The sequence below is a fragment of the Lynx canadensis genome, chromosome E1 (genome assembly GCF_007474595.2).
Source record: "Lynx canadensis isolate LIC74 chromosome E1, mLynCan4.pri.v2, whole genome shotgun sequence".
NCBI classification, from domain to species: domain Eukaryota; kingdom Metazoa; phylum Chordata; class Mammalia; order Carnivora; family Felidae; genus Lynx; species Lynx canadensis.
In genome coordinates, this window is record NC_044316.2 from 11,272,881 (window position 1) to 11,297,043 (window position 24,163).

The 24,163-nt window shown below is 59.9% G+C and overlaps 2 protein-coding genes across 3 annotated transcripts in view; one reads left to right on the top strand and one right to left on the bottom strand.

The window, feature by feature from the left end:
- The first annotated feature begins 292 nt into the window (after positions 1–292).
- SREBF1 (sterol regulatory element binding transcription factor 1) lies at positions 293–21,810 on the top strand. 2 transcript variants are annotated; one of them, XM_030297031.1, is made up of 19 exons: positions 293–562; positions 13,562–13,993; positions 14,399–14,586; positions 14,672–14,809; positions 14,891–15,112; positions 15,784–15,898; positions 16,120–16,340; positions 16,607–16,808; positions 16,939–17,117; positions 17,400–17,661; positions 17,745–17,911; positions 18,099–18,267; positions 18,687–18,795; positions 19,091–19,200; positions 19,302–19,434; positions 19,615–19,780; positions 20,238–20,438; positions 20,528–20,636; positions 21,001–21,810. In XM_030297031.1, exons 1-19 carry the CDS (start codon positions 472–474, stop codon positions 21,228–21,230), a joined length of 3,444 nt encoding a protein of 1,147 aa, XP_030152891.1. In that variant the 5' UTR covers positions 293–471; the 3' UTR covers positions 21,231–21,810. The 2 variants fall into 2 exon arrangements, with proteins under 2 accessions (XP_030152891.1, XP_030152892.1); XM_030297032.1 differs by having other exon boundaries at positions 14,891–15,094.
- Positions 21,811–22,457: 647 nt separating this feature from the next.
- Positions 22,458–24,163, bottom strand: part of RAI1 (retinoic acid induced 1) — a 92,388-nt gene continuing 90,682 nt past the window's right edge. Inside the window, exon 6 of the mRNA XM_030297030.1 lies at positions 22,458–23,963. Within this exon, the coding sequence (XP_030152890.1) occupies positions 23,949–23,963 (15 nt within the window). The 3' untranslated portion in view covers positions 22,458–23,948. The remainder of the gene's footprint in view (positions 23,964–24,163) is intronic.

Consider the following 24,163-nt stretch of genomic DNA (forward strand, 5'->3'; position numbering starts at 1 on the left):
GACAGGCCCTATCCTGGAGTTTCCACCCAGACCCCTTGCTTGGTGTTGGAGAAACTGAGGCCCAGGGAGGGCCCATTGCCTGCCCGAGCGTCCCTGCAGCAGCGGGCCAGAGGCTGGATAAAATGAATGACTGGAGGGCACACTGATGGAGGGGCCGGTTGGAGGTAGGTTTTCGAGGCTGACCCGGTAGCCTGGTCCCGGCTCTCTCCAGGTAGGGTGGGGCCGGCTACCCTGGAGGGCGGGGCCTCCCGACAGGGCCCCGCCTCCGCCCCGCCCTCCCTGCGGAGCCACAGCGGGGGAACCCAGTTTCCGAGGAACTTTTCGCCGGCGCCCGGCCGCCACCGGGGCCAGGACAGGACGCGAACGCACGCGGCGGCGGCAGCGGGTCGGGGCCGGCGGACGCGACACTCGCTGCGAAAGTCCGTACGCGGCGGCGGGCCCGGCGGGCCGCCCGGAGGAGGCAACTGCGCCATGGACGAGCCGCCCTTCAGCGAAGCGGCCTTGGAGCAGGCGCTGGCCGAGCCGTGCGAGCTGGACGCGGCGCTGCTGACCGACATCGAAGGTACGTCAAGGGCCGCTTGGGCTCCGCGGGAGCCGGGAGCTCAGGCGGCGACCGGCCTTTGTCTCCCCGGCCGGCGCGGGGCGCCGGCTCTGTACTGCTTGCGCGGGGCTTCCCCGCGTCTCTGGGCCGCGCGCTGTGGGCCTCCTTGTCCAGACCGCTCTGAGCGTCCCTGTGCCCGCCCTGGCGTCTCGGGCCACGCCTCGCCGGGTCTCTTGGAGGCTCAGGGCCGGGCACGTGCGCCTCTGAGCGTCCCGGGCCCCGCGCCGCGCAGCCCGTGAGTCCTCAGCCCAGTGTCGGCCGAGGCGGGAGCTTGAGACCTGGGCGTCGCCGAGGCCCCGCCCCTGCTCCAGCCTTGACGTCAGCTCAGGGTTACTCGCGGTCATTCCCTCCGGCCTGAGAGTTCAGCTCGGCTCAGAGCTCACGCGCATGCGCGCGGCGCTTCCTCCTGTCTCTCCTCCCTCTCCCCTCCACCCCGCCCCCGTCCGGTTCCCCTGGTCCTAGACGGGCATCGCTTCTGCAAAAATTCATTCAACATTTACTGAATGCCAGGCCGTTTCCTAGGCATTGTGCGGAGGGGGGATTCCCAGGCCGGCCTGGGATCCTCCTTTTCTTGGGAGCACGTAAATCCACCAGAAAAACCGCAAACGGATATTTAGTTGCAAGCTGGGGTGGAGCAGGGGTGGGGTGAGACCTCATTGAGCAGACTTTTGAGCTGAGACTGAGAGTCAGCCCCGGGCCCTCCTGGAAAGGATGTTTTCCCAGCCGAGGGCGTGGCAAGGGCGAAGGCCCCGAGTTTGAGGAGTTAAGAGGAATGCACTGGAGGTGAGGTTGGGACGGTTGATAAAAAGAGGATCCCCTGTGGGCTGGAGGGCGGACTAGGACTGAGGTTTACTCACATCTTTGAAAGCATCATTGTTTGCTTGACAGAGGAGGGGTTTGGGGACAGTGCGGCAGGTACCATTTGGGAGGCTGTGGCCCCACTTTGTAGATAGGGCAAACCACAGTCCCCAGCAGACTGCCCTCCGTGGTCGCTTCGCAGTTTCAGCAACACCGGCTAAATTGCGGTTGGTCGATGGGGAACCTGAGGCCAAGAGCACAGGACTCAAACCTTCCACAACCTAGACAGACATGTCCGTGGAGCCCGTGGCACCTGGGGTTACCAAAACAGGCACATCTAAGTCACCCACTCCTGTCTTACTGAAGCCTTGCATGGTAGCTCAGCTGGCTGTCAGCCTGGGGTCTTATCAGCTCCCCTTCCCCACGGGCCAGGCCAGGGGAGGGTCTGGGAGGAGACACCCTGATTGTGGGGCTTTTCCAAAGCAGGACTTGAATCCGGACACTACTCACTTACTTTGACGTCCTGCCCAAGCTCTCTCAACCTCTGTGCCTCAGTTTCCCACTCTGGATACAAATGCTTCCCTTCCTAGGGGAGTTGGGAGAATGGAATCAGGGCAGGTGTATCCAGAACACAGGTCTGGCATAGACCTTTCTTATTGACTCATAGAAGCATTAGGTCCTGAGGCCCAAAGGCCAGGCCCTCCCAGCCACTGGGGGCTGGGGGCAATTAGGCATCAGCTCTACTCTGTGAGAGAAGGGGAAAACACTGGGGCCTCTTGCTGGTTGGGGCTTGACGTTTGTCTGCCACAGTAGATTTCTCAGCTTTTATCCAAACTTTCTGTCCCCCCCTGCCCCCCGCCCCCGCCAGTTACACAGAGGATCTCTTTGCATTATAGAAAAATTAGAAAGTGCAGGTGAGCAAAAAAAAAAAAAAAAAACAAACAACCAAAATCTTCCTTAAACCCATCACTCAGAGATAAGCTGTGTTAATTATGTGGGGGATTATTTTCTGTGTATGTCCATCTATATATATATATTTATATATATATATATAATATATATATATATATATATATATATTTGTTTTTGAATGGCTCTACACTTGTGATCTATTTTTTTTTTTTTAATTTTTTTTTTTTTTAAACGTTTATTTATTTTCGGGACAGAGAGAGACAGAGCATGAACAGGGGAGGGGCAGAGAGAGAGGGAGACACAGAATCGGAAACAGGCTCCAGGCTCTGAGCCATCAGCCCAGAGCCCGACGCGGGGCTCGAACTCGCGGACCGCGAGATCGTGACCTGGCTGAAGTCGGACGCTTAACCGGCTGCGCCACCCAGGCGCCCCTTGTGATCTATTTTTTGAAAACATCATTGAGGTACAATTTACCTGTCGTAAGATTTACCCATTTTAAGTGTACAATAAGTTTTTACGTTGACCAAGTTGTGTTGACCATCACCAGTTAGTTGTGGAACATTTTCATCCCCTCTATTTACAACTGCTCCCTGGTCCACACCCAGCCTTCCACACCCAGCCCAGGCAACCGCTAATGTATACTTTTATAGAGAATAGGGTCCATTAGCTCACAGCAGGTTGTAACTTGCTTTGTTCCTGTATCTACAAGCCAGGCAGCAGTCAAGTTCCTTGGTTTATCTACTGGGTCCCTCATTGATGGACATCCCGGTTGTTCTGTTCTTATAAACTGTACTGCAGGGGACACCCCAGGCCAGTCTTTGCTTGGATGGATCCTCCTTTAGTTCTGTAGGCAGACGTTCTGGGAGGGGAATTTATAGTCAGAGACCAGGCCTACTTGTGAGGCTTTTACCCTGTCCTTGGAGAGAGGCAGATTCAGGGTCTAGAGAGATGTGACTTGGGTGTGGGAAAGGTACGGTCTCCAGGTCCCCTGAGATGACAGAAGGTTGAGAGGTAGGCCAGGCAGGCCTCGAGTGCCTGAAAGGGTAGACGGACTGAATCTCGGAGGCAGTGGGGAGCCCTGGAGGGGATTGGAGCAAGGCGTTGCCATGCCTGGGTTATATGTCGGAAGCTTCCTCTGGCCGCTGGAGTGGGGGAATCACAACACTAACTGAACACTTACTGTATCCCGGCACCTAGCTGACCATTGGGTCCCCCTGACAACCCTGAGTGGGGTAGACTTCAGATCTTCATCTTACAGATGAGTGAGTGCCTTGAGGCACACAGAGAGGTTAAGTGACTTGCCTGAGGTCACATAGCCAGAACCTGGCAGAACCAGGATTCAAACTCAGGCTGTGGACTCCAGAGGCCATGCTCTTAACTGCTGTACTCCTAAGAGTGGGGGTGGGAGTGGGAAGCAATAGAACAGGGAGTCCTGGAGGCTGCTCCATGTGGGGCTATGCTGGGGGCCCGGGAGTAGGTCAAAGAAGGGTCAGAGGCCACGCTATCACCTCCCTCTCCCAGCCCAGAGCAGCCTTGAGTCATGAGACGAGGACTGTCACCAGGCAAGGAGCCAAAGGCCTTGAGCTCCACCCAGCCCTGATGCCCGGCTTTGCCAAACCCTCTGTCCTATGACGGGTTTGGGGGCGGAGCTGCCAGCATGAGCCCTTAGTTCTGTGGGTGAAGGCATTGCCTGGGCCCGGTACACCCCAACCTCCGGCGAGCTCCGTCTCCTCCCAGGGCCTCCTGTTCTGGCTCTGTGCTTTGGGGGTCCTTGTGGCAGTGGGTGGAGGCAACGGGAGAGCAGTCCTGTGCCATGTTTGGGATTAGTGTTAAGCCCCCGGCAGGTTTCACTTCTCTGATTAATTTCTCAGATCTTGTACATGCTTTTAAATGCCGGAGAGGCAAGTGGCCGTGAGATTCCGGCAGGGGCCGGGCTGAGTAGTCACCCTGGGGGTGTTGGTTTATTTGAAGCCTTTGGTGGCACAGTTCATTCTCCCCTCTGCCCGGGTATCCCCACCTTCACTCTTTTTCATACCCCGGCAGTCCTCCCAGACAGGGTGGCCTTCCTGGATCTCACCCCTCCCCGCCCCAGCTCAGCACTGGCAGTGTTTTCTGGCGCTCTCCCGGCCCTGGGGTCCGTCAAGGTACCTGAATAAACCACAGGAGGGCCTGCCTTCTTTCTAGGTCTCAGCCCAGGCCTGTCTGGCTGTTTTCTGGCTCCAGGGCAGTCCTGGTGGAGAGAACACACATTGGGGGCCATTCTGCCACCCCCCTCCCCACCTCTCCCCATGTTATCTCACACCCAGTTCTTCCCCCAGTCCCACCAAGAGGAAATACAGTGTAAGACTGCTTACTGTTCAGCTCTCAGCTCCGGGCATACAACTCCTCAGTCCCCAAACAGCGATGGCTCTCCAGTGCCCCCAAGATAAGGTTCCTTTGTCCCAGCATGGCGTTCCTGACCTGCAGGGCTTACCAGACCTGTCTCTTCGGGGGGATGGACAGAGGCATGCTGGGAGTAGGTTGAGGTGTCTGGGGGTTACCTCCTGTCCAATGTTCACTTCGCTGTGGACGCAAACATCCTGAGTGACCTGGTCAACCCCAGGCAGGGGTCACCGCCAGGCGGAGGACTGGGATCTGGACTTTGTCTGAACAACAGGTGCAGCTCAGTTGGTAATGGCAGCACTGACTGGCCAGAGGAAGTATTTCTGGCCTTGTCTCTTGCCAGCCGTCGGCCCTGTGGATGTGCCCTTTGATCCCCAGACCCGACCAGGACGGCATTCGTATGACACCTATGTCCCATGTGGCTACACAGAGGGGGTTGTGTGAGGGGAGGCAGGAGAGCCTTAGAGACAGATTTGGGGCTCCCACAGGGGGGGATCTTCAAAAAAAATTTTTTTAATGTTTATTTTTTTGAGAGAGGGGGAGGGAGGGAGGGAGGGAGGGAGGGAGGGAGAGAGAGAGAGAGAGAGAGAGAGAGAGAGACATGCACGAGCAGGGGAGGCACAGAGAAAGAGGTAGAAAGAGAATCCCAAGCAGGCTCCGTCCTGCAAGCGCAGAGCCCGACACAGGGCTTGAACTCATGAACCATGAGATCATGCATGACCTGAGCTGAAACCAAGTCAGAAGCTTAACCGACTGAGCCACCCAGGCGCCCCTAAAGGGGCGGGGTGGTCTTTGAGGCTGGCTCCAGGTGTGTGGTTCCCATGCTGAGTTTGGGAGGTGGCACAGGGAGAGTCTGTGGCCTGGAAAGGCCCACCCCCACCTGGAACCCTGCTCAAGCTCACCCCCTCCGCCCGAGTGACGCTCCAGCTCTCTCCCAGCAAGCCTGTCCCTCCCAGTCACATGCCAGGCCTACCCCTCCTAGGGCTCTGGTGTTCCCACCAGATCACAGGGGTCTTCAAATTCAACCCCTGCTGTGTGACCATGAACAAGTGGCTTAACCTATCTGGCCTTCAGATTTTCCTCAGTGTACTAAGAATAATGATAGAAGCATCTTCTTGTGGGTGCCTGGGTGGCTCAGACTATTGATTTCAGCTCAGGTCATGATTCCAGGGGTCGTAGGATCGAGCCCCAGGTCCGGCTCCTCACTGTGCACGGAGCCTGCTTGAGATTCTTTCTCTCTTCCTTTGCCCCTGTACCCTTCTCACGTGATCTCTCTGTCTAAACGAACAAACAAACAAACAAACAAACAAACAGAAACCTTTTCTTGGAGTTGTGGGCAATCAGCCCGTTAGAGCTCAGCCCATTTAGAGCTCAGCCTCTAAATGAGCTCATTTAGATCAAGGGCTTACGTAGCACAGGACACATAGTAGGCCCTCAACCAATTTTCATCCTTTAGAGCACTTAGCCAGGACCCGGCACCTAATATGTTTAGCTTATTATCCAAGGATCCTATGTTGGAAGTTTCTATGGGCTGTGGTTCCAAGTTCTGAGCACCCACCATTTTTGATTCTGGCTCTCTGCTTGGGAGACAAGGTGGGGCTGGGTAAAGTGGGGAGCCTCTCACCTCTCCCCCTGCCCGATCCCCAGGGGAGCAACACCCAGTCCTCAGCTACCATTAAAGATAAAGACACTAGGGGCGCCTGGGTGGCTCAGTCAGTTAAATGTCTGACTCTTGATTTTGGCTCGGGTCGTGATCTCACAGCTTGTGAAAATGAGCCCTATGTCAGGCTCTGTGCTGACAGCCCTGAGCCTGCTTGGGATTCTCTCTCTCTCTCTCTCTCTCTCTCTCTCTCTCTGTCTCAAAACTAAATACACATTAAACAAAACAGCAGCACGTGGCCTTCGAACCAATACATCCTCTTCAGGTTGAAAACAGGCTGCAGGGAAACAACCCAAAAGGGGGAAATAGATGTACGGCACTACTATTTAGACAGGGGACAGCTGCTTAGCGGTAGGGGACTGCCCTCAAACTGCCACTGTCTCGGGCCCTGGGTTGGTTTTCAGCTGCCAAAATGAGGAGTAGGTGCCCCAAGCATTCACCTATGACAAGATGTCTGAATTGGTGCTTCCTTGCACCTGGTATAGTGGCCATCTTCCGGGTCATGTTCAGGGTTGTTTGGTGTGTGCAGTTGGGAACTAGCGTGTGGAGTGACACAGAGGAGGGAAGAATCTGAGAAGGTGACATCAGATCGCGTTTTGAAAGAGGAGCAGTAGTTTGCTAGGTAGACAAAGGCTACCGGGAAGGGCATTCCTGGCAGAGGGAACAGCCTGGGCTAATGCATGGTAGCCCCGAATAGCATGGCGTGTTCGGAAAGCAGACGGGGCAAGTGAGGCAGGGAGAGAGCCCTGTGGCCGGAGACCGGCAGCGGGACGGTGGCTGGCTGGCTGTACAAACCTCTGATTCTCGTCCCCCCTGTGCTCAGCCCTGTGCTGAGTGATGCCAGGGTTCGGGCCCTCCCAGGCAAGGCCCAGCCACTAATGGTGGTCAGGAAGGCCTCCGGGAAGGGGCAGTGCCAGAGCTGAGCCTTACTGAGCTTTGTGCTGCCTCCTCTTCCGTTCTTGCACACCACACACACCTCCTGACCGGATACAAGTGCTGCCAGCAGGTTGGGGCAGAGCCAGGCTGGAGCGAGGGCCCTCTCCTGTCTCTGGCAGGCTGGAGCTGACCAGTGTGGACTCTGGGGTTGGTGGACCTGTGTCTGAGTCCCAGATTCTCTCCTTGGCAGAGGCAGCCACTTGGACACACGGCCTCTCTCTGAGCCTTAGTTTCCTGGTCCATCTCGAGGGCCCATGCCCAGGTATGCTGGGGCTGCAGCCATGGGCCCATCCTCTTCCAGGAAGAGCCAGCACACATTTGCACCCCCAGGCAGCCCTGAGTGCACAAAGGACAGTCTGTCCCCGTTGCATCCATGACCAGCCGAGGTCGTGCAAACCTGCTGACCTGAATCCTCAGGAGGATCAAGGAGGTACTGGTAGGAGCAGCAGGAATGAATGGCAGGCAGAGCGTAGCCCTGGCTTCCCAGAATGTTCGGCGAGTGTCCCATCCCCGCCTCGTGCCCTTCAAGCAGGCAGAGGTGGAATGCTGCGGGCGTCCTATAAGCCCTGTCCCATGTCCTCTCCTGTGACGGTGCGGCTTTATATCCTTCACTGTTCCTCAGAGTTGTGCAACTTTGTGATCTGCATTACACGGGACAGTTTGCAAATCCTTTTCCTGCCCATTTCCTGGAGAATTGGTGTCCTTGGCTCAGGCAACAGACAGCCTGGAATCTCAGCTTCCTGGCTGCCTCCCTGAACTCTGTCCCCTCTTTGCTCCCTTTGCTCTGGCCTCCTTGCTGTCTCAGCATCATCACACCAAGCTTGTGTCTACCTCAGGGCCTTTGTACTTGCTGTTCCTTCTGCTCCGGACGTTCTTCCTCCCTCCTGGCCTCTTTCATTCAGGCCTCTACTCAGATGTTACCTCCTCAGAGAGGCTTGCTGATCACATGTGTAGCGGCCCCTCGCACTGTCTTTATGTGGCCTCTGTTTCTTCATGGTGCCCGTCACCATCTGTACCCACAATTCCTCCATGTATTTGCAGACTGTCGGTCACTGGAACATAAGTTCCACGAGGGAAGGCCTTTATGCTTTGTCCCTGTACCCTCAGTCCTGGCAAAGGCCCGACACACAGTAGACACTTAAGAAAAGGCAGTAGATATCGTCAGAGAGACGACTCTGGGCTTCACGGACCAGGCCATGTGAGGGAGGTGGTGAGCTCCCTATCTTAAGAGGCTTGCACACAGAGCTTGTTTGGGGTTCAAGGCCTCACGAAGGTTGGATGGGCTGGAGGCTTCTGTGATGATCAGATCTGGGCTCCTGCCAGTTGGTGGTATTGGGTCCTCCCAAGATTTCCATCATGGCCTCACAGAATAAACAGGCCAGAGAATAAAAGGCTGCCCCACATCTGCCTTCCAAAGGAGGTTTCAAGGTAGAACCAGGGAGGGAGAGGGGCTCAGGTTTCCTGTTGGGCCCTGCTACAATCAGGGCAGGACTGGAGAAAGGAGAGGAAAAGGGAGGAATCCAGGCTTGGGGAGGAGGTGAGGAAGGTGAAAGATTGGAGCGGGTGCGAGATGGGCCCACTGAGGCTCAGAGTCTATGCCTCCTTTTCTTCCTTGTGTTCAAGGACATGGACCTTCGGGCCTTCTGAGTCTCTCTCTATGCCGGAAGCCTAGTGTTCAGCTCACTGGAGAAGGGCCCACCACTTGGGAGCCATGGCCAGCTTTTTGGGGCCTGCTGTCTTGGGCACTTCTCTTGCCTCGCCCTAGTCCCAGCCCAATTTACTCTGCGTAAAACAATCTTCATTAAATGGTCACGGAGCTCTGACTTGAATGTTCCAAGTAATGGGCAACTCACTACCTGCCTTAACAGTTCTAGACCATTTTATTTGCTGCAGAGGGACTAACGTTTATTGAGATCTTGCTGAATGCTGGGTGTTTCATACACTTGCTCTCTTATTATTTTTTTTTTCATTTTTTTTAGTGAACCTACAATGTTATATTAATTTCAGGTGTACCATATAGTGATTCAGCAATTCTATACATTACTCAGTGCTCATCATGATAAGTGTGCTCTTAATCCCTGCCACGTCCTTCATCCATCCCCACCCCCACCCTCCTCCCCTCTGGTAACCACCAGTTAGTTCTCTGTAGTTAAGAGTCTCTTTTTTGCTTTGTCTTTTTTCTCTTTGGTTTTTTAAATTCCACATATGAGTGAAAGCGTATGGTATTTGTTTTTCTCAGACTGACTTCTTTCATTTAGCATCACACTCTCCAGCTCCATCCATGTCGTTGCAAATGGCAGTAGTTCATTCTTTTTGATGGCTGAGTAATATTCCATTGTATATATTCATTTTTCTTTCAGCTGTTGATGAGCACTTGGGCTGCTTCCATAATTTGGCTTTTGTAAATGCTGCAGTAAATATGCTTGCTCTTCTAGAACCCCACCCCTGTCACCTCTGGAGACCAGGGGTGGAGGCTCAGAGAAGGGGAGTGACCTGCCTGGGATTACATGGCAGGTGAGGCACAGAGGGAAGGCCCGCCCCGTTGGCCGTATGGGGAAGATGTAGGCTATAGGGCTTGCTCTCAAATTTACCCCCCCTCTTAGCTCTGGCACCCAGCTTCTGCTGGAATTGGCGGGCACGTTCAGCTCCAGGGGAGAGTGAGATGGGGGGCTGTTCAGGCCGTGAGTTCGGGGAAAGGCTGGCCCCTCATATGCCACCAGATGCCTTGTGACACGCAGGCCCTCTTTCCCGCTGCATCTTAGTTTAGACCGTGTCCTCTGCCCCATGGCCAGCGCCCCCTCTCAAGAGACTTTCCTGACTCCTGCTACCCTCAGGGGGGCATTCGGTGACCATTCTCCCTCCTACCTCCTCAGGATGGAATGGGGGCAGCACACAAAGATGTGGGAAATGGAAAACAAAAAGGCATGAAACTGTGGAGAAGGGAAGAGAAGGATGAGACAGGAAGTGGGTGTCCCAGGCCTGACACCCTCAGGGCTGGCCCTGGCCCTGGCCCTGGCCCTGCCCTGAAAAGTTTCAGGCCAGTATTTACTTGTCGGTCCTGCCACATTCTGGGCTCAAAAACTGGGGAACGTGGTAAGGAAGAACAGAGCCGTGAGGGTCTGCTTTTGAAACTTGTGCGTTGAATTCAGGCCTTGGTGTCTAACCTGTCTTCAGTCTTTCCAGCAGCAATGCTTTGGATGAGGTCACAGTCTTTCCAGCAGCAATGCTTTGTTTTGTTTTTGGGGGGGGGGTGAGAGAGGGTGTGAACACCCATAAGCTGAGGAGAGAGGGAGGTGGAGGTGCTAGAGAATTTCCTTATCCTTGGCACCCCCTCCAAAGCCGTGGAAAGATCTAGAAAGATCAGGAAGTAGATGTGTGTAAGGGAGATGGGGCTGAGTTTCCTTGTTTATAGGCTGGTGGAGAGGGAGAGAGACTGGGGGCAGGAGGGACTCCAGGCCTGAACACGCTGCTCACTCTGCCATGCCTGCCTGCCTGCCCAGGATTCAGCCACCCTCCAAGGCCACAGGAGACAGAGACAGAGGAGGGGCAAGCCCCCGTGCTACAGTTGAAGGCTGGGGCAGGACTTGCTGGTGGTCTGTTTGGCCACAAAAGCCCAAACTGGCAACCTGGGCAGCTTGCCAGGCTCTGTTCATCTGTATGTGTGTCGAACTTTGACCTTACTCAGAAGGGGAGGCAGTCCTAGGTACGTCCTCAAAAGACCCCCAGAGCCTGTCACCCATGCCTTCTTTACCTTCTGTCCCAGGGATTAGGCTGCCTCTTGGGCTCCCAGGACCCTGCAGTGAATAAGTGAGTCAGGCTATACCTGGCGATTGCTGAGTGGGGGGGGAGGGGGGGGGGTGAGACCTTGGGGGCCAGGGCAGACTTTGCTGACCTCCTTCCCTCCACCCCAAACCCAGATTTCTCTGCAAAAGGACATCTGTGCAGACAGACAGAGGACTCAGGTTCCAGTATTACCTGAATGAGTAGTTTGGGATAAGGGTCTTCCTTCCTCACTCTGGGCCTCAGTTTCCCGGCTGTGGCCAGTTATTAGTCATCCATGTGCTGGGGGATGGCCCAGGAAGGGAAGGTCCCCGCACCTAAGACCAGGCGGCCCTTGGCCTTACGTCAGCGCTTCTTGGTACTGAGCGCAGCACCCATTTTCTCCTTCACTTTTCTCATTAGAGGCCCAAGGAGATGTGATCATCCCATTGTCTAGAGAAGCAAACTGAGGCCTAGGGGTGGGGAGCCGCCTAGAGTGTCAGCGATTTCCAAAGAGTGTTGGGGCATCCCTTCCGGGGGCCTCCCGGTCCCGAGCCCACTCCGCGGCGCTTCGATGTGGTCGGAGCTGGGGCCTTAAAGGGGCCGGTGACCGCCAGTAACCCCGGCGGGTGTCGGCGCCGAATGGGTTAAGGGCCCGCGCCCGCGAGTAACCCCGGCCCCATTCAGTGCCGCGGGGTGAAACCCGAGCCCTAGCCGCCGTCGGGGGTGGGGCGGGGGCAGGGGCGGGGCCCTAGTGAGGCAGTGGCGCGGTCGCTGATTGGCCGCGCGCGCTCACCCCATGCCCGGCCCGCGGCCCCGGGGGGGGCGGAGCCGGCGGGGGCGGGGCGAGGCGGGGGGCGGGGCGCTCGGCGGGCTTTAAAACGCGGCGGAGCCCTGACAGGTGGTCTGCGGTGCGCGGAGACCGGCAGGCCAGCCGCCGGGGCGCCCCGAAGGGGCGGCGGGCGCGGGCCGCGGAGCCATGGATTGCACGTTCGAAGGTATTTTTTGGAGGACCCCCCCCACCCCTTTATCACAGAGCCTCCACCTCCGCTGCGGGGTCACTACCCCTGGTTCCCTCAGAGGGGGGCGTGTGTATGCCGTGGCTGTGGAGCTCCCAATAGGAAGAGCCAGTTCCTGAGGGGGCGGAGTGCCAGTTCCCGGCTCTCACTGGAGTTGGTGGGCCACCCCCACCCCCCCCATTATTTACCCCCACCCAGGCGTTTGGAGTGAGAGGGTGGCTTTCCCAAGTCCTCCAGGGAGGAGTCCTGCTGTCCCATCTCCCAGCGCCCCCCACCCCGCTCCCGTGAGTCAAATCTGGGATCCCAGACCTGGATTCAGTTTTTCTTTCAGGGCCTCGGTTTCACCATCTGTCAGAGGGGCTCATGAGGGCTGGGGTGAGGGCTGGAAAGCCCCGCAAGTGACAGTGCTGTATGCGTTTCCCACCTGCATCAACCCCCCCCCCCCCCCCCCCCCGCCCCGCGGACCCATGGGGTGTTTCCATTGGAGGACCCAGGGAGACTGAGCCCGGCACCCCCGTCTCATGCTGCTGCAGCCCATAAGGAGGTCCCCTCCCTGCCTGGGCACCTGTCAGTAGGAAGGAGGCAGGCAACAGTGAGTCCCACGGGGGGCCAGCTTCCTGTCCCGCAAAACCTTGGGGCAGCCCTGCCGTGAAGGGCTTCATCTTTTCTTGTTGTACAGACGAGGAAACTGAGGCCCCGTGAGAGGAGGCTGTTGGCCCAGGCCAACAGTGGCGAGCAGGGCCGGGAGCTCAGGCTGGGGACCTCGGGCGCCCGCGGGGGTCCCAGGGCTGTGCTCGTGGGTCCTGCAGAGCACTTTAGCCCAGTGGGTGGCTGCCCCTGCTGGGTTAGAGGGCCCCGGGCCAGCACAGCCAGGCAGCTAGTCTCCCGCCAGCTGGGGGAGAGGCTGGGGCAAGTGGCGGGGAGTGTGTCCCAGTCTGTACGAGGAGGAAGGAGTCAGGACAGACAGCATTCGCTTTTATAGAGGGGAAACTGAATGGCCTGGTCTCGAGGCTGCTTGGCTGCAGGGTCGGTCTGGGCTTGCGCCCAGAACACGCAGGGACACACTGGTTGGCACACACGTGGCCAGCGGCTGGCTCAGCCCCAAGCCTCGGCCTGTTCCACAGAGGAATGGGTTGGTGATGGCAGCCCTGACGTCCGCAGTCCTGGGCCTAAGCCCCAATTCTGCCTCAGCGTAGGTGTGGGGCAAGTGAATGGGCCTCGTGGGACCGGGTCCCTGCAGGGCTGTGACCTTGTCCGGTTGTTGCAAGGACTGTTGGATACATACGAAGCACCAGGCATTGCTTCAGGTGTCACAGGTGCCCAAGCAATGGCTGTGTGTCTGGGGGCACGGGCTTATGTGGGTGGCTTTCTATTTCTGCATCATTGCTCCACACGTACAGCTGTGTGGACAAGAGGCAGGGAGTGTATGATGCCCTGTACAGGGGCCAGCCCCTGCCCTGCTGTCACTCACACAGCCTCTTCTCCTTTCTCCAGACATGCTTCAGCTCATCAACAACCAAGACAGCGACTTCCCGGGCCTGTTCGACCCACCCTATGCTGGCGGTGGGGCAGGGGGCACAGACCCTGCCAGTCCTGATGCCAGCTCCCCGGGCAGCTTGTCTCCATCTCCTGCCACCATGAGCTCCCCACTCGAAGGCTTCCTGGGGGGACCCAAGGCGACACCTCCACCCTTGTCCCCTCCCCAGCCTGCACCCACCTCATTGAAGATGTACCCGTCTGTGCCTGCCTTCTCCCCTGGGCCTGGTATCAAGGAGGAGCCATTGCCGCTGACTATCCTGCAGCCCCCAACCCCGCAGCCCCTGCCGGGGTCCCTCTTGCCCCAGAGCTTTCCGGCCCCAGTCCCACCGCAGTTCAGCTCTGCCCCTGTGTTGGGCTATCCCAGCCCCACTGGAGGCTTCTCCACAGGTAAGGGGGGGGAGGGGCGTGGGGGGCGGGGACAGCAGGAGCACAGAGAGGAAGGTCTGCTGCGGTCTCGGGAGAGGAATTGGCAGACTTTAGACATTGGGCCTCTGCTCTAGTGCCTCAGACACCCCGGTACTAGCAGTCCTTGTGTTCTTGTTATTGTGGGGTGAAGCATTGCCTCCCACTCTGCCGGGGTGTCCACATCCACGCCATCCTTCCAAAGACAAACGCCCTCCAGGAAAGCCTGTACATCTGCATTCGAGCTCTAGGCATGGGTTGTCCCCATAGGAAATAGGCCCCGGGGGGGTGATGACTCATCCAAGGCCGTAGGGTGATAGGGCCCTGAAAGGTAGGTTGAAAGTGGGTTAGGGCAGCCTGTGCCCGCAGCCCCAGCCTTTATCTCTGCAGGGACCCCTCCAGGGAACACCCCGCAGCCGCTGCCTGGCCTGCCACTGGCTTCCCTGCCAGGGGTCCCGCCCGTCTCCTTGTACACCCAGGTTCAGAATGCGGCCCCCCAGCAGCTGTTGACAGCCACGGCCACCCCCACAGCAGCCCCTGGAACAACCACCGTGACCTCGCAGATCCAGCAGGTCCCGGTGAGGAGGGCTGGCCGGGTGTCAGGGAGGTGGCAGCCCCTGGTTCAGACTCCCAGCTCTTGGCTGAGGCGTCCCCCTCTCCCAGGTCCTGCTGCAGCCCCACTTCATCAAGGCGGACTCTCTGCTTCTGACGACCATGAAAACAGACGTGGCGGCCACCGTGAAGACGGCGGGTATCAGCTCCCTGGCCCCTGGCACGGCTGTACAGACAGGGCCCTTGCAGGTCGGTGGCATGGGTGGGGCAGGAGGTCAAGGGGTCTGCGCATGTGCATGCCCGGCTCGTGACCTGTACCGGCCCCTTTAGACCCTGGTGAGCGGAGGAACCATCCTGGCCACAGTGCCGCTGGTAGTGGACGCCGAGAAGCTGCCCATCAACCGGCTGGCAGCCGGCGGCAAGGCCCTGGGCTCGGCCCAGAGCCGTGGCGAGAAGCGCACAGCCCACAACGCGATTGAGAAACGCTACCGCTCCTCCATCAACGACAAAATCGTCGAGCTCAAGGACCTGGTGGTAGGCACTGAGGCGAAGGTACGGGCAGCAGTTTTCAGAGGCGCTCTCTGGGGTGACCCTGGGGAAGGAGGTGACCGGAAGGAAAAAGAAGGATTGAGACTGAGCCTGGGCCGTGGGCTTTAGCCTCCTTGGGCCTGGCCAGGGCCAGTGATTCAGCTGCACTTCATGGAGGGAGGCTCCCCTGTGTGCCGGGGGCTAATTTAGGTACTGGGGATACAGCAGCGAACAGACAGACAAAAACCCTGCTCTCTAGGAACAGACGTTCTAGGGGGGACGGGGGGTGACAAGAAACAGGATAAATAAGTAAGCGTTAGAGCACGCCATATGGGGGTAAGTACTGTGGAGGAAAATAAAGCAGGAAGAGGGATGGTGAGAGTTGCACATCTAAACCACCTCGCAAAGGTGACATTACATAAGCAAAGACCTGAAGGAAGTGAGGGAGTGAGGCATGAAAACGGTAATAATAATAGCAGTTAGCCAGACACTGTTGTGTGCATTTTACGTATTAATCTTGATGCCCATCCGGGGAGTTAGGTTCTCCTGGGGGAAGAGCATTCCGTGTAGAAGACATAGCAAATGCAAAGGGCCTGAGGCGGCGGTGTCGTAAAGCAGCGTCACCCACCTCGCTTAGGTGCCTACTTGCCAGGCCTGACCGGCTCCCTGTGCTGTCTCTCTCCTACCACCTGCAGCTGAATAAGTCTGCTGTCTTGCGCAAGGCTATCGATTATATCCGCTTCCTGCAACAGAGCAACCAGAAGCTCAAGCAGGAGAACCTGAGTCTCCGCACGGCTGCCCACAAAAGCAGTGAGTCCTGGCCTCACCCTTCCCTTGGCTCTGCCCACCTCCCCCGCCCCTGCCTGCCCCTTAAGCTCTAACCCTATAAGGGCCCTTAGCCCCTCCTTTGGCCCCAACTTGACCTTCAAGAGCTGGGCAACCTCCTAGTTCTCCTCTTCACAGGGCCCTAAGCTGACTTGGAGTGGGTATCCTAGCCTTCACCCCCAGCCCTGCTCCTTTCTGGCCCACAGAATCTCTGAAGGACCTGATATCAGCCTGTGGCAGTGGAGGAAACACAGACGTGCCCATGGAGGGCATGAAGCCCGAGGTGGTGGACACGCTGAGCCCGCCACCCTCCGACGCCGGCTCGCCCTCTCAGAGCAGCCCCTTGTCCCTTGGCGGCAGGAGTAGTGGCAGTGGTGGCAGTGGCAGTGACTCAGAGCCCGACAGCCCAGTCTTTGAGGACAGCCAGGTAGGGTCCTGCCGTTCCCCCCCCCCCCCGCCCCCCGCCCCCCGCCCCCCGCCTGTCTCCCCGTGATAACATCTGAGCCCTAAGACTAGGTCAGGAAGAGGCCCCTAACATATCCCACCTCCCATTTTATAGACAGAAAAACCGAGGCCTGTAGTCATGTGAGGTCCCACAGTGAGTGTGGGTGGAGTGCTGAGCCCTTCTTCCTTGTTCCATCCTCTCTGGGCCACTCCCACTCTGCCCTCCCTGACCTGCCCACCACCCCCCAGGTGAAGCCGGAGCAGCTGCTGTCCCCTCACGGCCGGGGCATGCTGGACCGTTCCCGCCTGGCCTTGTGCACACTCGTCTTCCTCTGTCTCTCCTGTAACCCCTTGGCCTCCCTGCTGGCCAGCCGGGGTCTCCCCACCCCCTCGGATGCCAGCAGCACCTACTACCGTCCTGGGCGCAGCGTGCTGGGCACTGAGGGCAGAGGTAGGACGGGCCAGCATGGGTATCTTTGGGTGAGAGGTGGGAAGGGATACTCGGGGGGACCCTAGGCCCGTGGAGCTGGGGCTCTGGGTTTCCAGGGAGCTGTGTCCCCCATCCTTCTGTCTGCCCCCAGATGGCCCTGGCTGGGCCCCCTGGCTGCTGCCCCCACTGGTCTGGCTGACCAATGGGTTGCTGGTGCTGGTCTTCTTGGCGCTCCTCTTTGTCTACGGCGAGCCGGTCACACGGCCCCACTCAGGCCCCGCCGTGCACTTCTGGAGGCATCGCAAGCAGGCTGACCTGGATCTGGCCCGGGTAAGGGGTCAGATCCTGGAGGTGGGGTTGTGGGGACTGGGCGGGGCCGGGACTGGGGCAGCCCCCGGGAAAGTGCTGGGTGCCACTCCCCGTCCCTTCCCTGTCATGGTGAATCGGGCCCTGTCTTCCCCACTCCTGTCTAGCCTTCAGACTCCCATTGAGTGGGGGACACTAGGGTCATGGTGCACAGCCCAAGGTGGAAGGATCTTCAGAGCAGGAGGGGTATCGCGTGCTCAGATTCCCTGACACCCTTTTCCTTACCTGGCAAACCCTCATCCCCAGGGGGACTTTGCCCAGGCCGCCCAGCAGCTGTGGCTGGCCCTGCGGGCGCTGGGCCGGCCACTGCCCACCTCCCACCTGGACCTGGCCTGTAGCCTGCTCTGGAACCTCATCCGCCACCTGCTGCAACGGCTGTGGGTGGGCCGTTGGCTGGCAGGCCGGGCAGGGGGCCTGCAGAGGGACTGCGCCCTGCAGGCGGATGCCCGCACCAGCGCCCGAGACGCAGCGCTCGCCTTCCACAAGCTGCACCAGCTGCACACCATGGGTATGAAGGGTGGGGAGCCGGGCCTGAGGGGCTCCTGCCGCCCCTGCCCCACACCCCGGCCTCACGTCCTGCTCATTTTTCAGGGAAGTACACGGGCGGGCACCTGGCTGCCGTCAACCTGGCACTGAGTGCCCTGAACCTGGCGGAATGCGCGGGGGATGCCGTATCCCTGGCCACACTGGCTGAGATCTATGTGGCCGTCGCGCTGAGGGTCAAGACCAGTCTCCCGAGGGCCTTGCATTTTCTGACAGTGAGTGGGTGGCGGGCTGGTGGGGACAGGGCTGGGGGCGTGTCCCTGCAGCTCTGACCAGGGGCTGCACTGGAGGAGGCAGTTGGTCACGGGTGGGCTCCCGGGCCTAGCTCGGGTCTCGGGCCAAGGTCTGGTTTTGAGTCCCTGTCTGGGTCCAGTGTGACAGCCCAGCTCCCCTCCCCTACAGCGCTTCTTCCTGAGTAGTGCCCGCCAGGCCTGCCTGGCCCAGAGTGGCTCGGTGCCTCTTGCCATGCAGTGGCTGTGCCACCCTGTGGGCCACCGTTTCTTCGTGGATGGGGACTGGGCCGTGTGCAGTGCCCCGAGGGAGAGTCTGTACAGCTTGGCCGGCAACCCAGGTGCTCTCTCACTCCTGTGCCCATCCCCTGTCCTCCCACCTCTTCCTTTGTCCCCCGTGCCCATGACGCCCCCTGTGTGTCGTTGCTGTGGAGGCTGCAGGAACGGGAAGACTGGCTCTGTCTCAGTGGGGGCTCCTCAGAAGCAAAAAGGGAGACAGATTTGGGGGCAGGTGGTTGATTTGGGAGGTGATCCCAAGCAAGACCATTCATTGTGCAGTAAGGAGATCAGATGGAAGGGGACAGGCTGACAGAGGCACGTTATTAAGTAGACTACACTGGCCAAGGTGGGTCATCCTATCCAAGGACAGGGGTGGGAGCATTTATCTGTCCCACCTGCATGACCAGGAAAGAGCACTTGGTGGGGAGAGGTGGATGTGGGGGCCCTTCCTCCCACCCCGCTCACCCACTCCTCCCTGCAGTGGACCCCTTGGCCCAGGTGACTCAGCTCTTCCGCGAACACCTCTTGGAGCGAGCACTGAATTGTGTGGCTCAACCCAGTCCCAGCCCTGGATCAGCTGATGGGGACAGGTGAGGGGCCCTACGCTCCCCTGCAGGCAGGCGCCCTCCACGGTGAAGTCTGGGAGTGGCTACGTCCAGGGCCCCGTGTGGGTGGCCAGAGCCGGGCTGCTGTCCACCCGCTGGGTGGCCCCAGGCGCATCTCAGTTCCTCCCCGGGTCCGCTTCCGCCCCGGCTTGGCAGGAAGAGATGGCCGCACGGTACAGCTAGCACATCAGGCTGTGCTCGGGTGGGAGGTGAGGAGGGCTGGGGCCTGCCCGGGCCCCCTGCCACCTGCGCTGACTGCCAGTCCTCTCTTCTGATGCAGGGAATTCTCAGACGCCCTTGGGTACCTGCAGCTGCTGAACAGCTGTTCTGATGCTGCCGAGGCCCCAGCCTGCAGCTTCTCCATCGGCTCCAGCATGGCCACCGCCACCGGTGAGCCCCCAGGCCCCTGCCCTGTGACTCCCAGCTCAGCTTCAGGTACAGTGTGGCTGAGTTGCGGGGAGCCTCCCCACCCACACCCCTGCTCCCTACAGGCACAGACCCCGTGGCCAAGTGGTGGGCCTCACTGACGGCCGTGGTGACCCACTGGCTGCGGCGCGACGAGGAGGCGGCCGAGCGGCTGTACCCGCTGGTGGAACACCTGCCCCGCGCCCTGCAGGAGTCCGAGTGAGTCCCGGCCGGAATCTCCCGGCGCCCCCCAGCACAGTGCTGCTCCCCCCAGCCTTTGTTCCGGGCCGTTGGGGTCACCGCCTTTTCTTCCCCGTGAAGCCACAACCAGGGCAGTGGGGAGCTTAGTGAGGGCCCGGGCCCGGTCTGACCATCAGTCCTCTGCCCTGGCCCCAACAGGAGACCCCTGCCCAGGGCGGCTCTGCACTCCTTCAAGGCTGCCCGGGCCGTCCTGGGCCGCAGGAAGGCAGAGTCTGGTCCGGCCAGCCTGGCCATCTGTGAGAAGGCCAGCGGGTACCTGCAGGACAGCCTGGCCACCACACCAGCTGGCGGCTCCATTGACAAGGTGAGGGTTGGTGCCGGGGGCCTCGCAGGTCTGGGGGGCGGTCGCCGCCTTTCCACTCCCCGGACGTTCTTCCTTGGGTTGCAGAAGACTGTGGGGTTAGCCTGACAGTACAGGACTTGAGGCCCGGCTCGCCTTGCTTTTCTGGCTGAGGCTTGGGCCCAGGGGAAAGTGGCCACCCCTCCGCCCCCGCCCTCAGTTTCCCCACCCCCAGGAGGAGGGGTAGGGTGAGTGGTCTGGCAGAGCCCTCTTTGGAGGCTGCCCCTGTGGCAGGCGGCAGGTGTGGGGGCCTGGAGAGGCGGGCGGCCCCGCGGTGCATTGCTGTTGCATTGCACGTGAGTGAGGCGGGTGCAGTGCCTCGGCAGTGCAGCCCGGAGCCGGCCCCTGGCACCGCGGGCCCCCACCCTTCCCCTCCGAGAGCCGGAGCCCCCCTGACCCCTGCCCTGCCCACCACCCCCAGGCCATGCAGCTGCTCCTGTGTGACTTGCTCCTTGTGGCACGAACTAGCCTGTGGCGGCGGCAGCAGCCGCCCGCGCCCACCCAGGCCTCGCAGGGCCCCGGCACTGGGGCTCAGGCCTCCGCCCTCGAACTGCGTGGCTTCCAGCGGGACCTGAGCGGCCTGAGGCGCCTGGCGCAGAGCTTCCGGCCTGCCATGCGGAGGGTGAGTGCCCACGGGGCCACGAAGCAGCAGGTGCGGGGAGAGCCGGGGCCTGGCCTGAACCCCGACTCCCCCGGCCTCCTCGTGCCCAGGTGTTCCTACACGAGGCCACGGCCCGGCTAATGGCAGGGGCCAGCCCCACGCGGACACACCAGCTCCTGGACCGCAGTCTGAGGAGGAGGACGGGCCCCTGCGGCAAAGGTGAGAGGGGCACCGCCCTGGTAGGGGGCGGGTCCTGGCCCCGCCTCCCCTCCCCTCTCCGCCCAGGGGTGTGATGGATGCGGAGGGAGACTAGGTAAGAGAGGCAGAGACCAAGGGACTTAGTGGTGCTTGCCTGATGGCGATGTCCTACCTGTCAAATGCACCGGGGGCCACCGTCCTCCGTGGGATGGACGACTGTGCACGCCTCTCTGAGTCAGTGGCACGGGACAGGCCCTGGGGAGGGGTCTGAGGCTCCACTCGGTGCGCCTCGAGGCGCGCGGGGAGGGCGGCCAGTGGGGCGCGGACAGGCCCCGAGATCCCACCCGGCACGGCCCTGCCCCTGACGCGCGTGCGGTGTGCGCAGGCGCGGCGGCGGAGCTGGAACCGCGGCCCACGCGGAGGGAGCACGCCGAGGCCTTGTTACTGGCCTCCTGCTACCTGCCCCCCGGCTTCCTGTCGGCTCCAGGGCAGCGCGTGGGCATGCTGGCCGAGGCGGCGCGCACGCTCGAGAAGCTCGGCGATCGCCGCCTGCTGCACGACTGCCAGCAAATGCTCATGCGCCTGGGCGGCGGGACCACCGTCACCTCCAGCTAGACCCCTCGCCGGCGGCCCCAGCGCCCCGGTATCCTTCGGCCTGTGTGCCGGGACGCAGCCTCGACGGCCAAAGGCAGCGACAGAGACGGTCCACCCACGGACGGCACTGTCTCCTGGGGTGGGGGGGATGGAGATGGGAGGCACTCAGGTGCTTTTGCTGCCTCTTGACCTGGGAGGCCGGAGGGGGCGCGAGCCCACCACCCCGACTGCGCCCCAACCGAAGAGGGAAGAGCGGCGGCCAGCATGGTGCTGACCTCTGGTGGCCGATCGGGGGATTGCAGGGGCCTGGCCGGCCGATGTCACCTCCTGGCTCTGTAGGCACCCGGTGGCTTTTCCCCCCTTCTGTCTCAGAGAGGGGTACATTTCACTGAGCTGAGGGGGGCTGACTTGGCTTTCCCAGCCAGCAAGGGGGCCCTACTCCAAGGCGCCTCTCTCCCTTCTGGAGAGACTTGTACATAGTGTAGATCAGGCGCACCAGCCTCCTGGCCTCTGAGGCTCAAGTGTTACTTTGCCTTTTGCAAACTTTATTTTCATAGGTGAGAAGTTTTGTACAGAGAATAAAAAATGAAATTATTTATAATCCGGGTTTTGTTCTTTGGGGGCGGAAGGTGTGCGCTTTTGCGGATAGAAGAGCCAGAGGGGGTCCTTTGGGTCTCCCCTCCCCACCCGCTTCCTGCCCTAGACCCAGGCAAAGGTTTCCCACTCTTATCCGCCATAAGGGACTAAAGTTTCCCCTTCGATGTGGGAGGCCTGTGGGTACGACCTCTAGGCGACCTGGATCCCTCCAATTTGTGAGCCACACGTTTGGACTGTATCAACCCTTAATCCTTAAGAGCTGTTCTGGTTTCAGCTGCCCCTTCCCACGTCCTTACTTCTACCCCTATCAGCTCTCAGGGGACATGAGAGGACGCCATGTCCTTAAGGACCTACTGTGATAGGAACTACAGACTGGTATCCCTGTTTGGGGTGTGCGTCTCCCCTCCCCCACCCGTCCCCATTTCTCTGTCTCTTGCACTTGGGGGAGTTTTGCACTCCTATGGCAACCCCAGAGCCCGAGGCCGCCTGGAGTGTGGGTGCGTGGGCGGGTGCCCTCCCAGCAGAACCGGTCAGATCCTTGACGGTCATCCATTTGTGCCCCACTAAGCCTTCCTCTCCGTCCCCACCCCCCCACCTAAAGCCTGGCCCCCTCTCCCAGCGGAATCTGGTTAGAATCCACGGGCTGCAGACTTCCAAAACAATCGTTGTATCTTTATTGACTTTTTTTTTTTTCTGAATGCAATGACTGTTTTTTACTCTTAAGGAAAATAAACATCTTTTAGAAACAGCTCGATACACACAATCTTCAGTGTGAAGCAATATACTAATAAGAACACTAGTCGTCTTAACATTTACAGTCTTCATATATATTATATATATGTATATGTATACATATATATACACTATATAACGAGGCCAGATATAATACACACGTTTACCATTTTACAGTCATATGTACAGGAAGTTGCTAGGGCGGCCCCAGTCTGGGGGCTGCATCAGGCCTATCGAAGCGTGGACAGAGCTGAGGACACGGACGGACAGGCGGACGGACTGGCGGGGACTGGCTTGGGCCGGTGGTGGCTGCGCGGGGAAGGGGGGCGTCGCCGTAGCCCCCTTCCTGGCAAGGGCCCCGTGCTGAGGGACGCACGACGCAGGGCGGCGGCGACACACGGGAGAAGCGAGCATGTTCCCAACATATATACATTCTATGTAACATATATATAGAGGGGTACACAGGTTTGTACACGAATCTAGCGCTGTCTCTGCTCCCGTGCCGAGTGGGCGCTGCTGTCCCTGGAGACGGGTGGTCGTGCAGAGGGACGATCACGCATTCGCCGGAGGTGCGCTCTGGTCACCACTCCTTTCCTTTGCGTTCCCAGGTCGCGCTCCAGGGGTGGGGCAGAGGGCTGGAAAGGGGACGAACAGAAGCCAAAGGGGTGCCCCAGTCCCACCCACACCCGGGGAGCCCGCATCCCCTGAGCATGGGTCCCGGACTCCCCTGGCTCTGCCCAAACCGCACGAAAAGTTTTGGCCAAGGCTGGGTGGGTGGGAAGGGCTCTAGGACGCAATTCGAAAGGTTCCTTCCAAAGCCTTCGGCCTCCTCCCCCGCCGGCCTAGTCCTCTCCGGAAAGGTTTCGGCTCCCTCCCCACCCCACCCGGCCTCGGAGCCCGGAGCCGCCCTTGGCCACTTCCTGGGCCCTTTGGACCCCCACTCCCACCCCCAGGGCGCCCAGCTGCAAGCCGCGACCGGCTGCGGTGGCGGCAGCACCCACGTGGAATGTGTGCCACGTCGTCTTGGAACTACCAGGGGAGAAGCGTGTCCCCAGGCTAAAGGGGTCTCCAATCCCCGCCGGAACCTGGGTGCCTCAAGGAGTCTGGCCGCTCCACGGGCTCCCTCTCTCCAAGCCTGGCCCGGGGGGGGGGGGGGGGGGGTGCGGGCGGGAACGCCCAGTGTTGTCTTGTTCCGGAAGCAGGCGGCTCCGGAACGTGTTTTCTTCCCAACCCGGGACCGCAAGTTTCAGCCCTAGGGGCCAGATCCAAGATCCGGAATCCGGATCAAGGATCGGCTCTGGACCCGCGCTGGGAGCAGCTCAAAGGCCCGGGGGCTGCGCAGGCGGCTCCTCTCCTTCGGCGGCGGGCGGGCAGGCGGGCTTCGGCGGCTTCTCCCGCCGTTGGGGTGGATTACAACGGCAGCCTCTGCAGGGGAAGAGACGCCAAAGCGCCCGTTATTGCCGGTGGCGGACCAGCGCCGGGAGCGAATTCCTCCCAGCCCCGCCCCTCCCCACATGACCCCGCCCCCGCGTGAGGCTCCACCCCTGCCCGCGCCGCCAGCCCCGGGCTCGAGTATCGTTGGAGGCAGCGGAGCCTCACCTTAGGCCTGAACTTTTCTCTCCCCG

Coding starts and splice junctions, on each gene's coding strand:
- SREBF1 (XM_030297031.1), top strand. CDS start 472: ATGGACGAGCCGCCCTTCAGCGAAGCGGCCTTGGAGCAGGCGCTGGCC. Junction 14,587..14,671: donor CGCAGATCCAGCAGGTCCCG/GTGAGGAGGGCT, acceptor CCCCTCTCCCAG/GTCCTGCTGCAGCCCCACTT. Junction 15,899..16,119: donor CACGGCTGCCCACAAAAGCA/GTGAGTCCTGGC, acceptor TCTGGCCCACAG/AATCTCTGAAGGACCTGATA.